This window comes from Mesocricetus auratus, unplaced genomic scaffold (genome assembly GCF_017639785.1).
Source record: "Mesocricetus auratus isolate SY011 unplaced genomic scaffold, BCM_Maur_2.0 Super-Scaffold_100676, whole genome shotgun sequence".
In the NCBI taxonomy this organism is placed as follows: domain Eukaryota; kingdom Metazoa; phylum Chordata; class Mammalia; order Rodentia; family Cricetidae; genus Mesocricetus; species Mesocricetus auratus.
Genome location: NW_024429266.1, coordinates 36,068,611 through 36,084,177, shown reverse-complemented (window position 1 = coordinate 36,084,177; position 15,567 = coordinate 36,068,611). Strand labels below are relative to the sequence as shown.

The 15,567-nt window shown below is 38.3% G+C and overlaps 1 protein-coding gene across 1 annotated transcript in view; it reads right to left on the bottom strand.

The window, feature by feature from the left end:
• Xpr1 (xenotropic and polytropic retrovirus receptor 1) overlaps positions 1–15,567 on the bottom strand; it is a 141,219-nt gene that overhangs the window by 11,167 nt on the left and 114,485 nt on the right. The window contains exons 12-13 of the mRNA XM_040738905.1: positions 4,303–4,469; positions 1,087–1,226 (exon numbers count right to left, since the gene is read on the bottom strand). Coding sequence (XP_040594839.1) covers positions 1,087–1,226; positions 4,303–4,469 — 307 coding nt within the window. The remainder of the gene's footprint in view (positions 1–1,086; positions 1,227–4,302; positions 4,470–15,567) is intronic.

Here is a 15,567-nt window from a genome sequence, read left to right as displayed (position 1 = left end):
TTGAAGCTTTAATTTTTCTCTAATTTCTAAAGCTTTCTACTCTTCTGATATATACATTTATGGTTATGTTTCCAGTGACTTTTTAGTTGCATTTTCATTTTCTTTTTGTTGTCACTTTCAATTTCAGTCTATTAAAAATATTTGAGCCAGGTGGTGGTGGCCCATGCCTTTAATCCCAGCACTCAGGGAGGCAGAGGCAGGAGGATCTCTGTGAGTTCAAGGTCAGTTTGGTCTACAAAGTGAGTTCCAGGACAACCAAGGCTGTTACACAGATAAACCTTGTTTGGAAAACAACAACAAACAATTTTTACCATCTGTTACAATTTTAACTTTAACCCCAGGGCATTAGACATCACAATAGTCTGAATCTGAAGTGTCCCCAGAGTCTTTGTGTGCTGAGTCTTTCCAGTATTATTTTGAAGGCTATGGAACATGGAGGAGGTGGGGCCTGGCCAGAGAAGGTCACTAGGAATCTTTGAAATTTATACTTGTCCCTAGTTCTGGCCTCCATCTTCTGGTCCTGGTCCACTGTGATAGATAAGCCTCGGCCACATATTATGTCACCATGCCCTGCCACGCCACCCGTGCCATGGACTCAAGACTCCCTGAAACCTTCCTTTCTACCCTGTACCTGTTGCTTCTCTTTCACAGTGAAAAATGATGGGTACAAACATGTTTTGGTTCATTTCTAAATGTCTGATATTTTTAAACCTATCTTTTTGTGATTTTCTAATAATAATAATAATAATAGTAATTTTTGAGACAGAGTCTCATATGTAACTCTGGCTGACCTTGAACTCACAAGGATATACTTGCCTCTGTCTCTTGAGTGCTTGGATTAAAGGTGTACATCACTCCATGCCCAAACAAATTTTATTATATCATCTTCTTTGTATTTGTGTGAACACAAATGCCATAGTTCATGTGTAGAGGTCAAGGACAACTTCCTTCTGCTATCTGGGTCCCATGATTGAACTCAGATCATCAAACTTGGTGGTGGTGTCTTACCTGCTGAGTCAGCTTGCTGGCCCAGTACCTGGCATCTTTTAATAGAATCCTTGATAGATTGTTCAAAGGTTTGCTTACCGGAAAACCTCAAGGGGGGCAAAGACAGTAGCAATGATGTCCCCAACATGAGGTTGAAAGGTTGTAACAGTAATAGAGATTTGGATAGTCCAAGCAAAGCGCAGTATCACATCTTCTATGATGGCACAGTAGTAGTAAGCCTAAGAAATATAAGCAAATAAAGTATGTTTCTCATCACTTTTCTCACAAAGTACCCCTACATCAGCTGTGAAGACCCACAGATGTCCCACTGACAGATAAATAGGGGGAAATGTACATAGGTTTTAGTTTCCCTAAATAGTGCAGTATTTAAAATGATGTAGTACTGAGTTTCAGAAATCACTTAACAAGTATAGTTCATGACCACACTGTGCACAAGACTCCCTTCTAAGTTAAATGAAAAACTTGATCAACTGAGGTTACATTCTAGGAGAAACATGGTAATGCAATGACTAAGTCACTAATACTAAAGGACATTAGCATATTTATTAATTGTACCATTTACATTTTCAAATTTCTTTATCCCATATAGAGTACAAGTTTTGTCTTGTTTTTTATGTTGATAAATCAAATGAGGTTTAGCTTTTACAAACATGGCTGAACATAAGAGATAGTATTCAACTAATCCAGTTTAATTACCCAAGTCTTAAATATAAAAATGCCAATAGATCCCAAAACTTATGGATTTGCTTATTACTAAGCAAAATTAGCCCTTTAAAATGTATTTAAAGGCTGTGGCATTTTGGTAACCAAAACTGCTATGTAATAAGCTGTAGTATTTATGTAATTTACTTTTAGAAAGTATTGTTCTTTTTTGTGAGCAAGTGTTTGCTGGCATGTATATACGTGTACTGTGTGTATGCCTGATGCCTTTGGAAGCCAGAGAGGACAATGAGTCCTGGAACTGGAGCTCTAGGTGGTTGTGAGCTGCCATGAGGAACTGAATACAGGTCCTCTCCAAGATCAGTACGTGTTCTTATGCACTGAGCCATCTCTGCAGCCCTATTTAATTTTAACAAAGTGTGAGTCACCATCAGAGGGCTATTAACAAGAACCGATATTTGATCCCTGTACTTACTCTTTTCCATTCCCCAGAGACAGACATTTATAACTGTCTATTCCATTTGCCCTCCATAATTTTAAATAATGTGTTTAATATTTTGGCTAATCAATTTGAGACATTATCCACCAACTGATTAGTTTTTAAATTAAAAATTTAAAAGTTAGTGTATGATAAGCAATAGATTTCAGTAGGGCATTTTCAGCCTTTATTCTTACTCACCCCCTGCCCTACCTCCTTGCCCCCATCCCCTCTTCTGTCCCAACAACAGCTCCTCCTTTTTTTCATGTCATATGTATTGTCATCATTCCCAACTTCCTTTTCCTTTTAAGATCTTTTTTTTTTTAAAACCCTTTCATGGTCCCCTTGCCAGTTTCACAAAACACACACACACACACACACACACACACACACACACACACACACACACACACACACACACACACAAAATATCTAGGTTCCCGACATGAGAGAAAGCAGGCAGGATTTTTATGAGGACTATGATAGGATTTTATAATGAAGATTCACTGGACTTCACAAGTGGTTACTTCACTTTTTTCTTATAAATTTGCAATTACAATGTAAGAAAGTATATACTTAATTTTCTATGGCATTAAAATATAATAAAGAAACTAATTGAAAGATTCTGCTCACTAATTTCATTACACAGAAAATGGTAAATCAGAATTCATTTTAATAGAAAATAGAATAATTTATGTAGAGATACAGTAAACTAAAGTAACCCACATTAGAAACACCATAAGCAGTAACAGGAAGCACACACATGGTGAACATAAAGATAGCTTTAACTGAATTCATGCCTACTCTGACTACTGACCTTCTTTTTTTTTTTTTTTTTGGTTTTTCGAGACAGGGTTTCTCTGTATTGTTTTTTGGAGGCTGTCCTGGAACTCGCTTGTTAGTCCAGGCTGGTCTCGAACTCACAGAGATCCACCTGCCTCTGCCTCTCGAGTGCTGGGATTAAAGGCGTGCGCCACCACCGCCCGGCCCCTTCTTTTTTTTCTAAATGACAATCTGTGTATTGCCCCTGTTAGTGCTTTACCAGCATGCTATTCCCTGGCCCCATCCCATTCATTTTTCCTCTTAATTGAGAATTATAAAAATGTTTAATGCCTTAGTCACAGCATTCTCTACTCAATCCTATACAATCATATACTTTTCAAAACACAAATTTGATGTAATGGTGACATTTTGGTATACTATTAACACAATCTAATCTATATGCTATCCATAACAGAACTTTAGGCCTGAGAATATATCAAGAGGTAATGTAGTCTACACTCTTATCTTTGAGAATCCCCTGCAATCTGGCTGACTAAATAGCTTGGTTAGTGATGAGATTGGGATTGGAATACACATACCCAGATTCCCAGCTCATTCTTTATTTTTTTTCAAGGTCTAGTCATGATATTTACCTTTACTAAATCATCTGTGTAAAGGTACTTTTTTCCTGATTGGGTTGGTACTAACAAAACCTCACTGCACTAGACAACAGGGTGAGCAGTCAGCAGTCCTTTCCCCATGTGCTCAGAAAGCTCCTTTTCAGTCGAGTATGAGCACTCATTCCGTGTACACCAAGTGTGCTACAAACCAAAAATTGTTCTGAGCAGCGAGGAGTATGAATACCCAAGCATAATTATAACATAATAGGAAGATTATAAAGTAAAGGGAAGACCATTTGAGATAAAAAAGGGAGAGTGCAAATGGGCAAATATGCTAAGAAAATAGAGGTTTCTCAGAGTACATCACACCCTCCATTAGTTATTACATCACACTGCCATTTGCTTATCTGCTTACATTTCCACTGCATCTACCACATGGCATACATGATACATTTTTCTGTGGACTAGATTGGTATCTTGGATGATTTTGTTTTGTTTTGTTTTTTTGAGACAGGCTTTCTCTATGTAACTATCCTGGCTGTCCTGAAATTTACTATGTAGACCAGGCTGGCCTTGAACTTACAGAGATCCACCTGCCTCTGCCTCCTGATTGCTGGGATTTAAAGGCATACACCACCCTGCCAGATAATTATATTTTAGTCATATTTAGATTAATGTAATTAGAGCTCTGGGTCAGTATTGGTGTATGATCTAACTACTTATATAGCTATGGGTTTTTACTTTTTTCGTTAAGTGTGAACATCCCATACACACCTTTTGAGGGTATACAATTTCTTCCCGGAGGAAAGTGTTTTCTCCTGCATTCTTATCGAAGAGACCCCAGTCCATCTTGAGGTCCCAGATGAGGGTGTAGCAGGAACTGATGACACAAAAGACCACCCACAGGTAAAGGAACACCATGGTATCTGAGTGCTGTCGCTCTGGAGAAAAGCAAAAAAGAAAAAGAGAAAATTACTAGATTGAACCAAAACATATTCTTTATAGTGCCCCATAAAAGAAATCCAACTTTTAAGACAAACATCCTTAGTAGAAGCATTGTCTAACAAAGATTAATAATAAATATGACTTCTCTGAGGGCCAAAAAAATCACTCAACTAATAAGATACAAAATTATACAAATGCTTATTAAGGTCTAAGGATTTGTAATGAATCTATAACATTTCAATGTACTCTTTAGATTTTATAAATATGTCATTTAAACTTTTGCCATTAGGTGGCAGCTTAGGGTAAAAGATAGAAAAAAAACGCAGAAACATCACAAAGAACGGGCCACATTTTCTCCAAGAAGTCTTGGGTTGTTTTTGACTTTAGATCATTTTCTTCACACACTTTGATTGCAACAACACTTACTGTGAAGGCAATCAGGTAACTCCAGAAAAAATGCCCGAGAACCCAACAGACTGAAAACAGTTTCCCTCAAGTCAGAGCTTGATTATTTTTGCTTCTTTCAAGGGCCATTACTAATACAAAGGCCCAGTCCATCTTTATACTGGAAACAGTACTTTTGGCTTTATTCTGAGAACACCAGAAAGCACACTAAATCAGAATAAAAATAATTTGTAAACACAGTTAAAGAACTTGGTCTTTTTTTGGTCTTAAGTGCCTTGTTTGCTCTGTGAAATTCTCCTTCAGTAAGTTCCAGAGTTCTCATGATGTTCTCCAGTTTCAAGATATGGGCAGATAACAAATAATCTGGTTTTGAACTATCAGGAGAAAGAATGGTGCATGTGACCTAATTTCAAAAATCTTTAAGTTCTAGTCAGTTTCTCAGACTGTATTATGCATTGTCCACAATTTGTCCTACTTCAATAAATAAGTATTTATTAATCTTTTAAGGTTATTAATGTATTGAATACAGTATGATCCAAAGGTAATTAATAACCTACTGAGTGACAGGCATTTGCTACAAGAATAAACTTGAGTTCAAATGAAGTACAAAGAACTGAGAAAAACATCAAGGAGAATGGGAGTTTCCCACAGAAGGAAATGAGCACCAGTAGCATTTGTGATATTTCTAGAAAAAGAAATAAACAGAATTTTGAAAGCCAGGCAAATGAAGTGAGGTCATTCAAGGCTGAAGACACTTTTGAAAAGGCTTGGGATAGGAAAGTGTGCTATGCTTAAAAAATTACAAGTCATCTACATCTAGGACAGGGGGCACAGAACATAGGACAGTTTGTAATGACTTGAAATGACATTGGAAAAGATATGTGGGACTTGACTGCAGAATGACTTCTTGGATCGTAGGATCAGCTCTGTATTTTAGAAAAATAAATGCTCAGACATTTACTAACACTAACACTAAAGATACCTTATAGGCCTAGAACAACTGGAGTTAGTATGTATCAGCTCATGAGATACACACTGTTGGCTGAAACAATCATTATTAAACATTAAGCCACACAGACATAATTAGCTATATTAAAGTAATAGATACTTGGAATTCATCACTTCTTCAGGCTGTTAAACCTTCTTCTTTTCTACCCTTTCAAGGTTGTATACATTCTGTCTGCAAGATGGAAACACTGTACAATGCTGGTTTACTGTACATCTTTTCTCAACTCTACATCCAATATCAGTAGCCTAAAATTGAGTCTGATGGAAATAGTTACATCATGGAAATCAACAAACGAACAAACAAACAAACAACCCAGTGTCTTCAATCTCTATGCACTACCAGCACATCACTTGTTTAGCTTCTTCTAGAGTCAGGAGGAGGGAAAGGCAAGTGATTCTGACTGATCTAACCAAAAACGGAGCAAAAAAACTCTACTTGGAATAGAAACTAATTTTCAGGTTTAAATCACAGTCATAAAAGTTTTCTTCTTCAAAAGCATATTGGTCTGAATATTTATATTAGAATACTTAATATGAATTCTAAGTGTCTAACACATTAATCACCTAGGTATATTTGGATTTGTTCAGAGGTCAGTTAACTAGTATCAATTATCAGCTTCACGATATGTTGAAACATGCTCACACTAATCTATCAAGGTTTGTAAAAAAAAAAAGTAAATTCAGGAATAGAATGAAACCCAACTCTTCATATTTCAAAAATAAAATGAACACAAATTAAAAGACAAGCAATTTGATAATAAAGTATGTTAACAACTTTTAAAATAAAATGTTTGTAATAAGCCATATACTCTATAAGCATTACTTCAATTTTTCCAATAACAACCTATTAATTAGTTTGCCAGTAGGTAAGGATTTGCACGAAGAGTAACAGGTATACATTCAGTAAGTCACAAATTGGTGTTTATCAAGTGAGTGCAGGTACTACCAAGTCTTAATGCTGAAAGCTGATGCTCTTTATTAATTACTGAAGACAAGGAATTAATAGTGAAACAAAACATACGTGCCCATTTCCCTGCATTTCTAGATTTTAAATTTTGTCTTTATAGTGCAATTCTTAAAATGGTACAATGGTTCAAGTAGCTCCCTCTTTCTAGGCACAATTATTCTATTAAGTTTCTATGAGACACATGCAGACTTCCAGAGCTTTAAAATAAACAAATATTCTTACAGAAGACTTCAGAATGAGTGATATTTTACCTCACAGACTTCAATGCTGCACATGTGCTACATTTTGGTCTCATTTTTGATCTTTCCCATTTCCCAAATAAATGTTTTTCCGTTAAATCTCCCTCCTTCATTGGTATTCAGGGACATACTGGAAGGATGCTACCTCGTTAGGCTAGCAATTACACCTTATTCTCTTTTGGCTTACCCTAGTAGTCCACTTTAGTAATGGTGAGAATCACAGAAAACCAAGTAATTTCTATTCTACCGGAGGAGCCTATCTCTTACACATCTGCCGTGCTGGAAGCAGAATATACGGAATACATTTGTGGAAATAACATCTATTGAATTTAAAATAAAAATAAATTTCATAAGAGCTGCATACCCACAACCATGAGAGGAATGAAAAATGAAGTAAGAGTCGGAGGAAGTGACAACCACAACATCAAAAGCAATCAATCTCTGTCAGGAAGTGTAGTTTAAAGTGAAGAGACTGATCAGTCTTTTTACCCAAAGATAATTCTACTCTGATAATTACCACTTTTTACCTAAAATTAAATACAAAATAAAATAGAGAGGGCATTGTTTTCAAAGTCCAAATCTTGGAGTAAACTGAATTATGCTTGTGCCTAGCATATACTAAATCCTACGTTTGTTCCTATAGTACCCAAACCAAACCATTGAATTATGAGATTAATACTGTTCTCTGAGAAATGAGTAAATACACTGTCCTTCAGACAGTATTCAAACAGTGTCAGGTAGAGCAGGTCTGTGGCAATGTGATGAGAGAGAGTCAGCTTCATGAAAAACTCAAAGAAGTTACAGACACAATGCTACATTTTCTAGTCACCACGTTACAAAAAGTGAAAAGACAAGATTATTTAAATAATAATCTTATTTAATTCATCATATGTAAAATATTTTAGCCATTATAAAGTTGTTGAGGTACTTTGTACTCTTTTTTATGCTGAGCCTTCAACACATGCTTATATTTTACACTTATGGAATATTGTATTTACACTTTATGGCACATTTTAAGGGCTTGGTTATAAAGCTCAATGCCTACCACATGAAATCCCAGCACCAAAGATAGAAGGAAGAGAGGGAAGGAGTAAGGGAGGGAGGAAGGGAAGGAGTGAGGGAGGGAGGAATGAGAAAGAAAAAGAACAGAACAGAAAAGAGAGAAAAATGGATGGAGAGAGGGAAAGAGGAATAGAGAGTAAAGAAAAGATAGCCCGAGGTAACCAAGTGCTTATCGGATGCACGCAGCTGGTAGGCAGACAATCTAGCAGGAAGCCACATCCCTGTTTTACTTTTGAAAACTGGTAGTACAGCACTGAACCACGTGCATGCTAGGTTCCAGCCCCCAAGTATGCTTTGATTACTACTCAACATTACTGACTAATGCAATGAAATAGTGCAGAGAAAGCAGCATTAATGTTAGATGGCTTGGTGAAGTACAGGAAGTTGCTTTAGGGTGGAAGTCTCCTGAGCACCTTGATGGGCTGAAGGAAGGAGTCAGCAATGATGGAGTTCAGGAGATGACTTTCAGAGCCAGATTCTGGGACAGGAAATAAGAGCATAGCACAGGAGAAAGATACCTTGTTTCCCGAGACTGGAAAAAAAAGACTTCAATTTTAGAGAAATAAACATAAAAAGGAATAAACAGAAAATGATTCCTATCAATCTCAAAGTGGAAGACAAAAACAAACTGGTCTGTAAGAGTAAAGAGGGAAACACTGGACTGGAGTTTATGGAAATAACACTTGTAAATTTAAATCTGTGTACATGCCCACAATCCCAGCACATGGGAGACTGAGGCCAGCCAGCCACACAGACTCCTGTCCCCCAAAGAAAAAGACTTCCAAGATAGTTTTCCTGGGGGAAAATCTACCACATATTTAAAGAACACACATTCTGTATAATTTCTTCCAGAAAGGAGAGAATACTTTTCTACTGATTTTATGAAGTCAGTTTCACTCAAGGGCAGTGTGAGAATCTTTAAGAAAACATTAGCATATCAAACTCAGTAATATATGAAAAATTCTATAACATGCCCAAGTAGGATTTATTTCATGGACATAAAACTGATTCTATATATAAAAATTAATCATGGCAATACACAAAACAATTGTTGGCCAACTCAACATCTATTCATAGGGAAGGTCTCTCAGAAAAGATCAATAGAAGAGGACTTTCTACAAGACCCCTCTTGCTAGTGAGACTGTTAGCCTTCCCCTAACAAAGCAAGTAGCTATACTATCTCAGCTCTATTTCCCACAGTTCTTAAGTCACTTCAGCAAGACAACTGGACGACATAAAACTGTCTCTGTAGAGATGAGGCAGGATTACCTATATAGAAAACACAGAATTCAATGTATAACAAAACCAGGAGTGGTGGAGCACACTTTTAATCCCAGCACTCAGGAGGCAGAGGTAGATGGATTTCTGAGTTTGAGGCTACCCTGGTCTACATAGTGAGTTCCAGAACAACCAGGACTATGAAGAGACCCTGTTTTTTTGTTTTGTGTTTTAAAGCCCAACAACCAGGTCTCTGGATATGAAATGAAACTGTACCTCTATGATAAACACATATGATAAAATAGAAGGCATACTTGTACAAATGAAAATATTTTCTATCTTGACTTTACTAAAATCCTAATTACAATTCTGGAGAAAAATGTAAAGGGCACAACATATTCATAATTGTATGCATATACTTTAAAACATATAACAAATATATATTAATATTAAAAATTATCTATGTGTATATGTGTATCTGTTACGTGTGGGTGCCTGTGGAGGTCAGAAGAAGGCTATGTTGCCACTGGGGCCATATTAATCTGAATAGCCTGTACTGCCACCAGAGGTCATGATGATGTCCAGTCCAGAACTGCAGCCAAGGGACCTACAGCAGCTGGGTTGATGTCCGGGGGGCTATGAGAGAGCTGGCCCAGGTGGCCTGGACACCAGAGAGTTGGTCTTGCCACTCACCATTGCCTCAACATAACTGGCCCCTTTGAGTGTGGGAGAGCTGACCCCATAGAAGGTATGGGGAAGGGCTGGCCCCACCCCTCACCATGTACGTGGGAGAACTGGCCTGGACCATACATAGCATGAGAGTGGCTGTCCCAGTGGCCCAGACTGACTAACTCTGCTACCACCCAGGCCCACATCTAGGGCTCTTAATTGGTCCATCCCAGCATCTACTCCATTCATGACCTGCTGGAGCACATGAAGGGACTGGTCCTGTGGAACCATAGCCACAGGATCCGTGTGTCTCAGGGCAACAGCAGGATATCTGTGAGAAGTTTCAGTGAGGGTCTAGGGATGATGATGTGCCAGAAGCCAGAGGCCTTGAACCAGGCCAACAACCCATTGCAATGGACATTTGCAAGGAAAGCTGTTTGAGCAAAAGGGTATACTACATGACACACCACAGCTCTCAGTGCCACTATGACTATGACAAGTGACTATATGATGGAGAGGCGGAAAAGATGGAGAATGCAAGTGGTTTCATTTTTTGGTTTTGTTTTAATTATTATTTTTCTTTTTTTTCGGGAAGGCTACAAGAGTGCAGGGCAGACATGGAAAGGATGGGAAATGAGTAGGATTAGGGTATATGATGTAAAATTTCTGAAGAGTCAATAAAAATAATGTTATTTGTAAACAGAGTTCTTAATTAGTCTAGATAATAAAAACCCAAAGTCAGATATAGAGGAAAATGCTGAGAGATCAGAGAGAAGGAGCAAGTCACTGCCACACCTTACCTCCTTAGTGTCTCAGCAGATCAAGAGCAAGTTCCTATTTCTCCCTGTTTATATCCCTGCTAGCCCATTTCCTGTATGTCTGTACAGACCTCCAGACTTCTGTGGTTAGCTAGTGGCGAGCTCCATTCTCTTACCTTCAGATGGGCTTTATTTTTATAAAGATATCACCACAGTTAATAATAATAAAAAAGAGGGAGATAAAAAAGAAAGACCTAGGTCTAGGTAAAGAGTTGTTAGTCTAAAACAACAACAACAAAAAAACATGGTCCATAGAAGGAAATGCTGAAAAAACTAAACTTTGCCCTATAAAAGGTCATGTTAGGAGAATGAAAAGCTGCAGATAGCAAATATATATTTTAAACACTATGTTATGACTATATACTTAGTAAGTATATAAAGAATCCAACAAATTCAAAAGCAATAGCAAATTCAATCAAAGATGGGTAAAAGGTATATAGTGATACTTCATCAAAAATACATATAAATTGCAAATGAAATTTCTAAATTCCAAATCAACAATCTAGCAAAGTGGCATACTTGCAAACAACTCTACAAGAATAACAGCTGGGAAATGGAAGGAACCCCTGATCTATTGAAGTCCTCCACAAGTGTGTTAAAAACAAAGCAAACACTAGGCGTTGTGGTGCACACCTTTAATCCCAGCACTCGGGAGGCAGAGGCAGGTGGGTCTCTGTGAGTTCGAGACCACCTGGTCTACAAGAGCTAGTTCCAGGACAGGCTCCAAAGCCACAGAGAAACCCTGCCTCGAAAAACCAAAAATAAAAACAAAAACATAAACAACAACAACAACAACAAAAACAAGCAAAAAAAGCACCTTTCTGGGACTGGTTCAGTCATTAAGAGCACTCTCTGCTTTTCCAAAGGGACCTGGTTTGATTCCCAGCACCCACATGGTGGCTCACAACCACCCATAATTCCAGTTCCAGGAGGTTCCATGCCCTCTTCTGACCTCCAAGGATATCAGGCTCACACAAGTGCTTTCTACATACTTTTATCACACCATGGAGAGATCAACCAGTCACGGCCAGATACAGAATTCTTACACAGAAGTTAAAGCTTACAGGTAATTGTAAGAGGCGGAAGCTGGTGTTTTGAATTTATGAACCTACAATCCAGATCAGTGTCTTTTTCAGGGTCACACAATCAATAACTGAATAAACTACACCTGTCCTCCTCTGTCTAAACTTCACACCTATATTCAAGCTCTTCACACACAAGAGTGCTTGTCACGCAAAATGTCACTTTAAAGTGCTTTCCTTTAGAGGACTTGGTTACACCCAGAAGAGGGAGGCACTGAAACCTTACTGTAGACATAGAAAGTTGGGTGGAAGGTTCTGGAAACCAATTACAAACATCAATATTTTAAGTAGTTTTTTTTTTGACAGGGTGTCAGGTGGGGATTTTTTTCAGAGAGGGTCTTAGTGTGTAGCCTTGGCTGTCCTCAAACTAAAAATCCTCCTGTTTCAGCCTCTCAAATGCTGGGATCCCTGGCATGCGTTACCATAACCAGCCATAAGGTTCTTGAAAAAGAAACAACAGTGTGACAAGGACAAGGATGACCATACAACAAATTCTAGACTTTATTCAATTTCTATGGTGTAGTGGGTATTTGTTTCTCCCATGACATGGAGTAGTGCTCTCTTGGGTGGTGAAGACTGGGTCAGCCCCTGTGAAGCAGCATGTGATCGGTCCCCAGCTTTCCAAGCACTCTGCAACTGGATTTACCATATTCTGTATTCGTGAGTGTATTTCCCCCCTTTCATATCTTAATAAATCCTTGTTAACCCTTAAACAGATGAATGTGGATTTCTCATTATCCTGTACCAGATGTGAAATGTGTTGAGTAGGTTTTAATATTCCACTTTATTTGGTAGGTGTTGATTACCCTTGTGTAAACAAGTATAAATTTACTCTTTAAAGAAAACATGCTCTAGGATCTCATTCTATAACTATTAAAAATATGTAGAAAGCCTAAGAAGCTTACATGAGGACTCCAATGAAAATTCTATGTGTCAATGGGATATTTAGGTGACAGGTAGACTTTTATTTTCTTTTCCATTAAGTAGAACAGAAGCACCATTTTACTATATTAAGAAACAGAAATTCTTTCATAATTTTGATGCAAATCATATCGATACCTTATTTAAGGTATTATTGAAGAGGCTACGGTTATAGCTCAGTCTAAGTGTCAGCATGCTCAAGGCTCTGGGTTCAATCGTGTGTGTGTGTGTGTGTGTGTGTGTGTGTGTGTGTGTGTGTGTGTGTGTGTGTATGTGTGTGTGTACACAATGCTGCACAGCCACATTTTGTCCACTACATTCTAAGAAGCATATAGATGATATATCTTGTTTATTAGCATTATAGCCAACTTCCCCCTATTTTTTGATATTTTCTTTTAAAAATATTTCCTTTATTTTTTGTTTTCTATGTATGGGTGTTTTGCCTGCATGTATGTCTGTGCACCACCTGTGTGCCTAGTGTCCTTGGAGACTCCTAGCACAAAGATCTCCTGGAATAGGACTGTTGTGAGTCATCATATGGGCACTGGGAATCAAACTCAGGTCTACCGGAAGAGCCAACAGTGCTCATAACAGCTAAGTCATCTCTCCAATCCCCTGACATTTTTTAAGAAGTGAATTTAAGACCATAAGAAAGAACACGACTCTGATCAGTAGGACTGAGGGAAAAAGCACTTGCTGTGAAAGCCTGACCACCTGATTTTGATCCCAAGTAAAGGTAGAAGGAGAAAACAGACTCCACAAATTTGTCTTATGACATATACATACGCAAATAATAATAAAATAAAAATTTAAAAGGAACACAAACACTAAGCAGATTGAGCAGTTATGCTAAATCATTTCCCCACTACTTGAAATAGCATTAATGTGCCCCCCCTTTTTTGTTTTTCTATGTCGTCTTGGCTGTCCTGGAACTCATTCTGTAGACCAGGCTAGCCTCAAACTCACAGACATCCTCCTGCCTCTGCCTCCTGAGTACTGGGATTAAATGCGTGCACTACCACCATTCAACAAGCATTAATATTTCTGTTTTCCTCTGACTCATAGGTAACTTTTCTTTTCTGGCAGAGGGGAACTGAGTTTCATATGGGTACTGACTGCACACTGCCTGAACCAATGCTGTGGCTGTTAGTGTGGAAGGCGAGTTCCTAGCTCGGTGTTCAGTGGATGTGATGATTAGGACAAAGAACCAGGGAATGGATGTCTTTTCATCAATACAGCTTGTATTATTCTTGCTCACTGTACTTCTGTGCTTTCTCAAATACAGCTCTGCAACCTGGAATGACAGCACACTACCCTACCTGACTGGTTCTGTTTTGTTTACCCAGAGTTTAACACTGTGTCATTGGGTAGTGCTCAGGGTATTTTACAAACTTAGAAGGAAGAACAGTACAACAAAAATAATCATAAGGCCTTGTTGGTATGAATTCTAGCTGTCACTCACATGCCAGTTGATTTTGGAGGCACACTCCTCTATACATACTCATAGGTTCTTTTACTTCCTAGCTGGAGGACTTTGCAAACATCTTAACCATTGTTTTTAATTTCCTTCCCTGCAAAGTGAAGATCAAGTGTTTGTCTCTATTGATGACTCTTTCCTTGACCTATTTAGTTAAGACTCTTTACTCTCCCTAGGCCCCAGCCCAGCACCTGTGCTTTATGGAGTCTGCATCACTTAGCTGTAGCAAGCATCTTGCTAAGTAAGTCTCCAAACCCAACAGGCATCAGAGAGCCGATGACTGTCTTCTAAGAATCCCATCAAGACGGTTTAGCCAGCAGGCCTAGTCCTCCTGTTTCCACAAATGGAGTTACAAACTCAAAAACAATAGTGATCACTTTTCCTCAACTGCAATATTTCTTGCTAAAATGGCATCTTTAAGAACTGCCTACTTCTGCTTTCAATATCTACAGTTGCTGTGAACTAAGCTAGTAAGTACATGTTAAATACTAAAATAGTGCCCAGCCTATAGACGTATTGCATAAACATTACATTTGATGATACAAGTATTCGTTTTGTGTTGCTGCTCTATGTATGGAGGCCAGAGGACACCTTAGGTGCCCTTCCTCAGTGGTCATTTCCACTCCCAGCGACAAGGTCTCTCCTAGCCTGGAACTTGCCAAGTAGTGCTGGTTGGCTGCTATCAATCCACCTGTTTCTACTTGCTCAGCACTGGGATTACAAACATGTGCCATCACTCCTGGATTTTAGATTGTGATGTCACTCACTATTTTTCATCTGCTCTTTGCAGGTGATGGCACTATCCTTTGGCAAGCTACTGTGTAATGTTTCATGTACTGCAGCTACAAAGTCTACGGTAAATTATATAATGCCATGAGCGTGTCTTAATTTTTTGCAATTTCTCTACTTATTCTAGTTGTGGCAAGGATTTACTAGAACAAAAGATGCATATTTTGGTTTTTCAAGACAGGGTTTCTCTGTGTAGCCCTGGCTGTCCTGGAACTCATTCCTTAGACCAGGCTGGCCTCGAACTCAAGAGATCTACCTGCCTCTGCTTCCTGAGTGCTGGGATTAAAGATATGCAGCAGCATGCCCAGCTAAAAAGTATATTTTTAAGACTCTTAACAAAATAAACAGTTACCTGAGAGTGAATGTTCACCAACCTATACCTTTGCTGGCAGTGAGCATCATCAATCTCTCTTTCATCAAATACTATTTTAACTTGCAT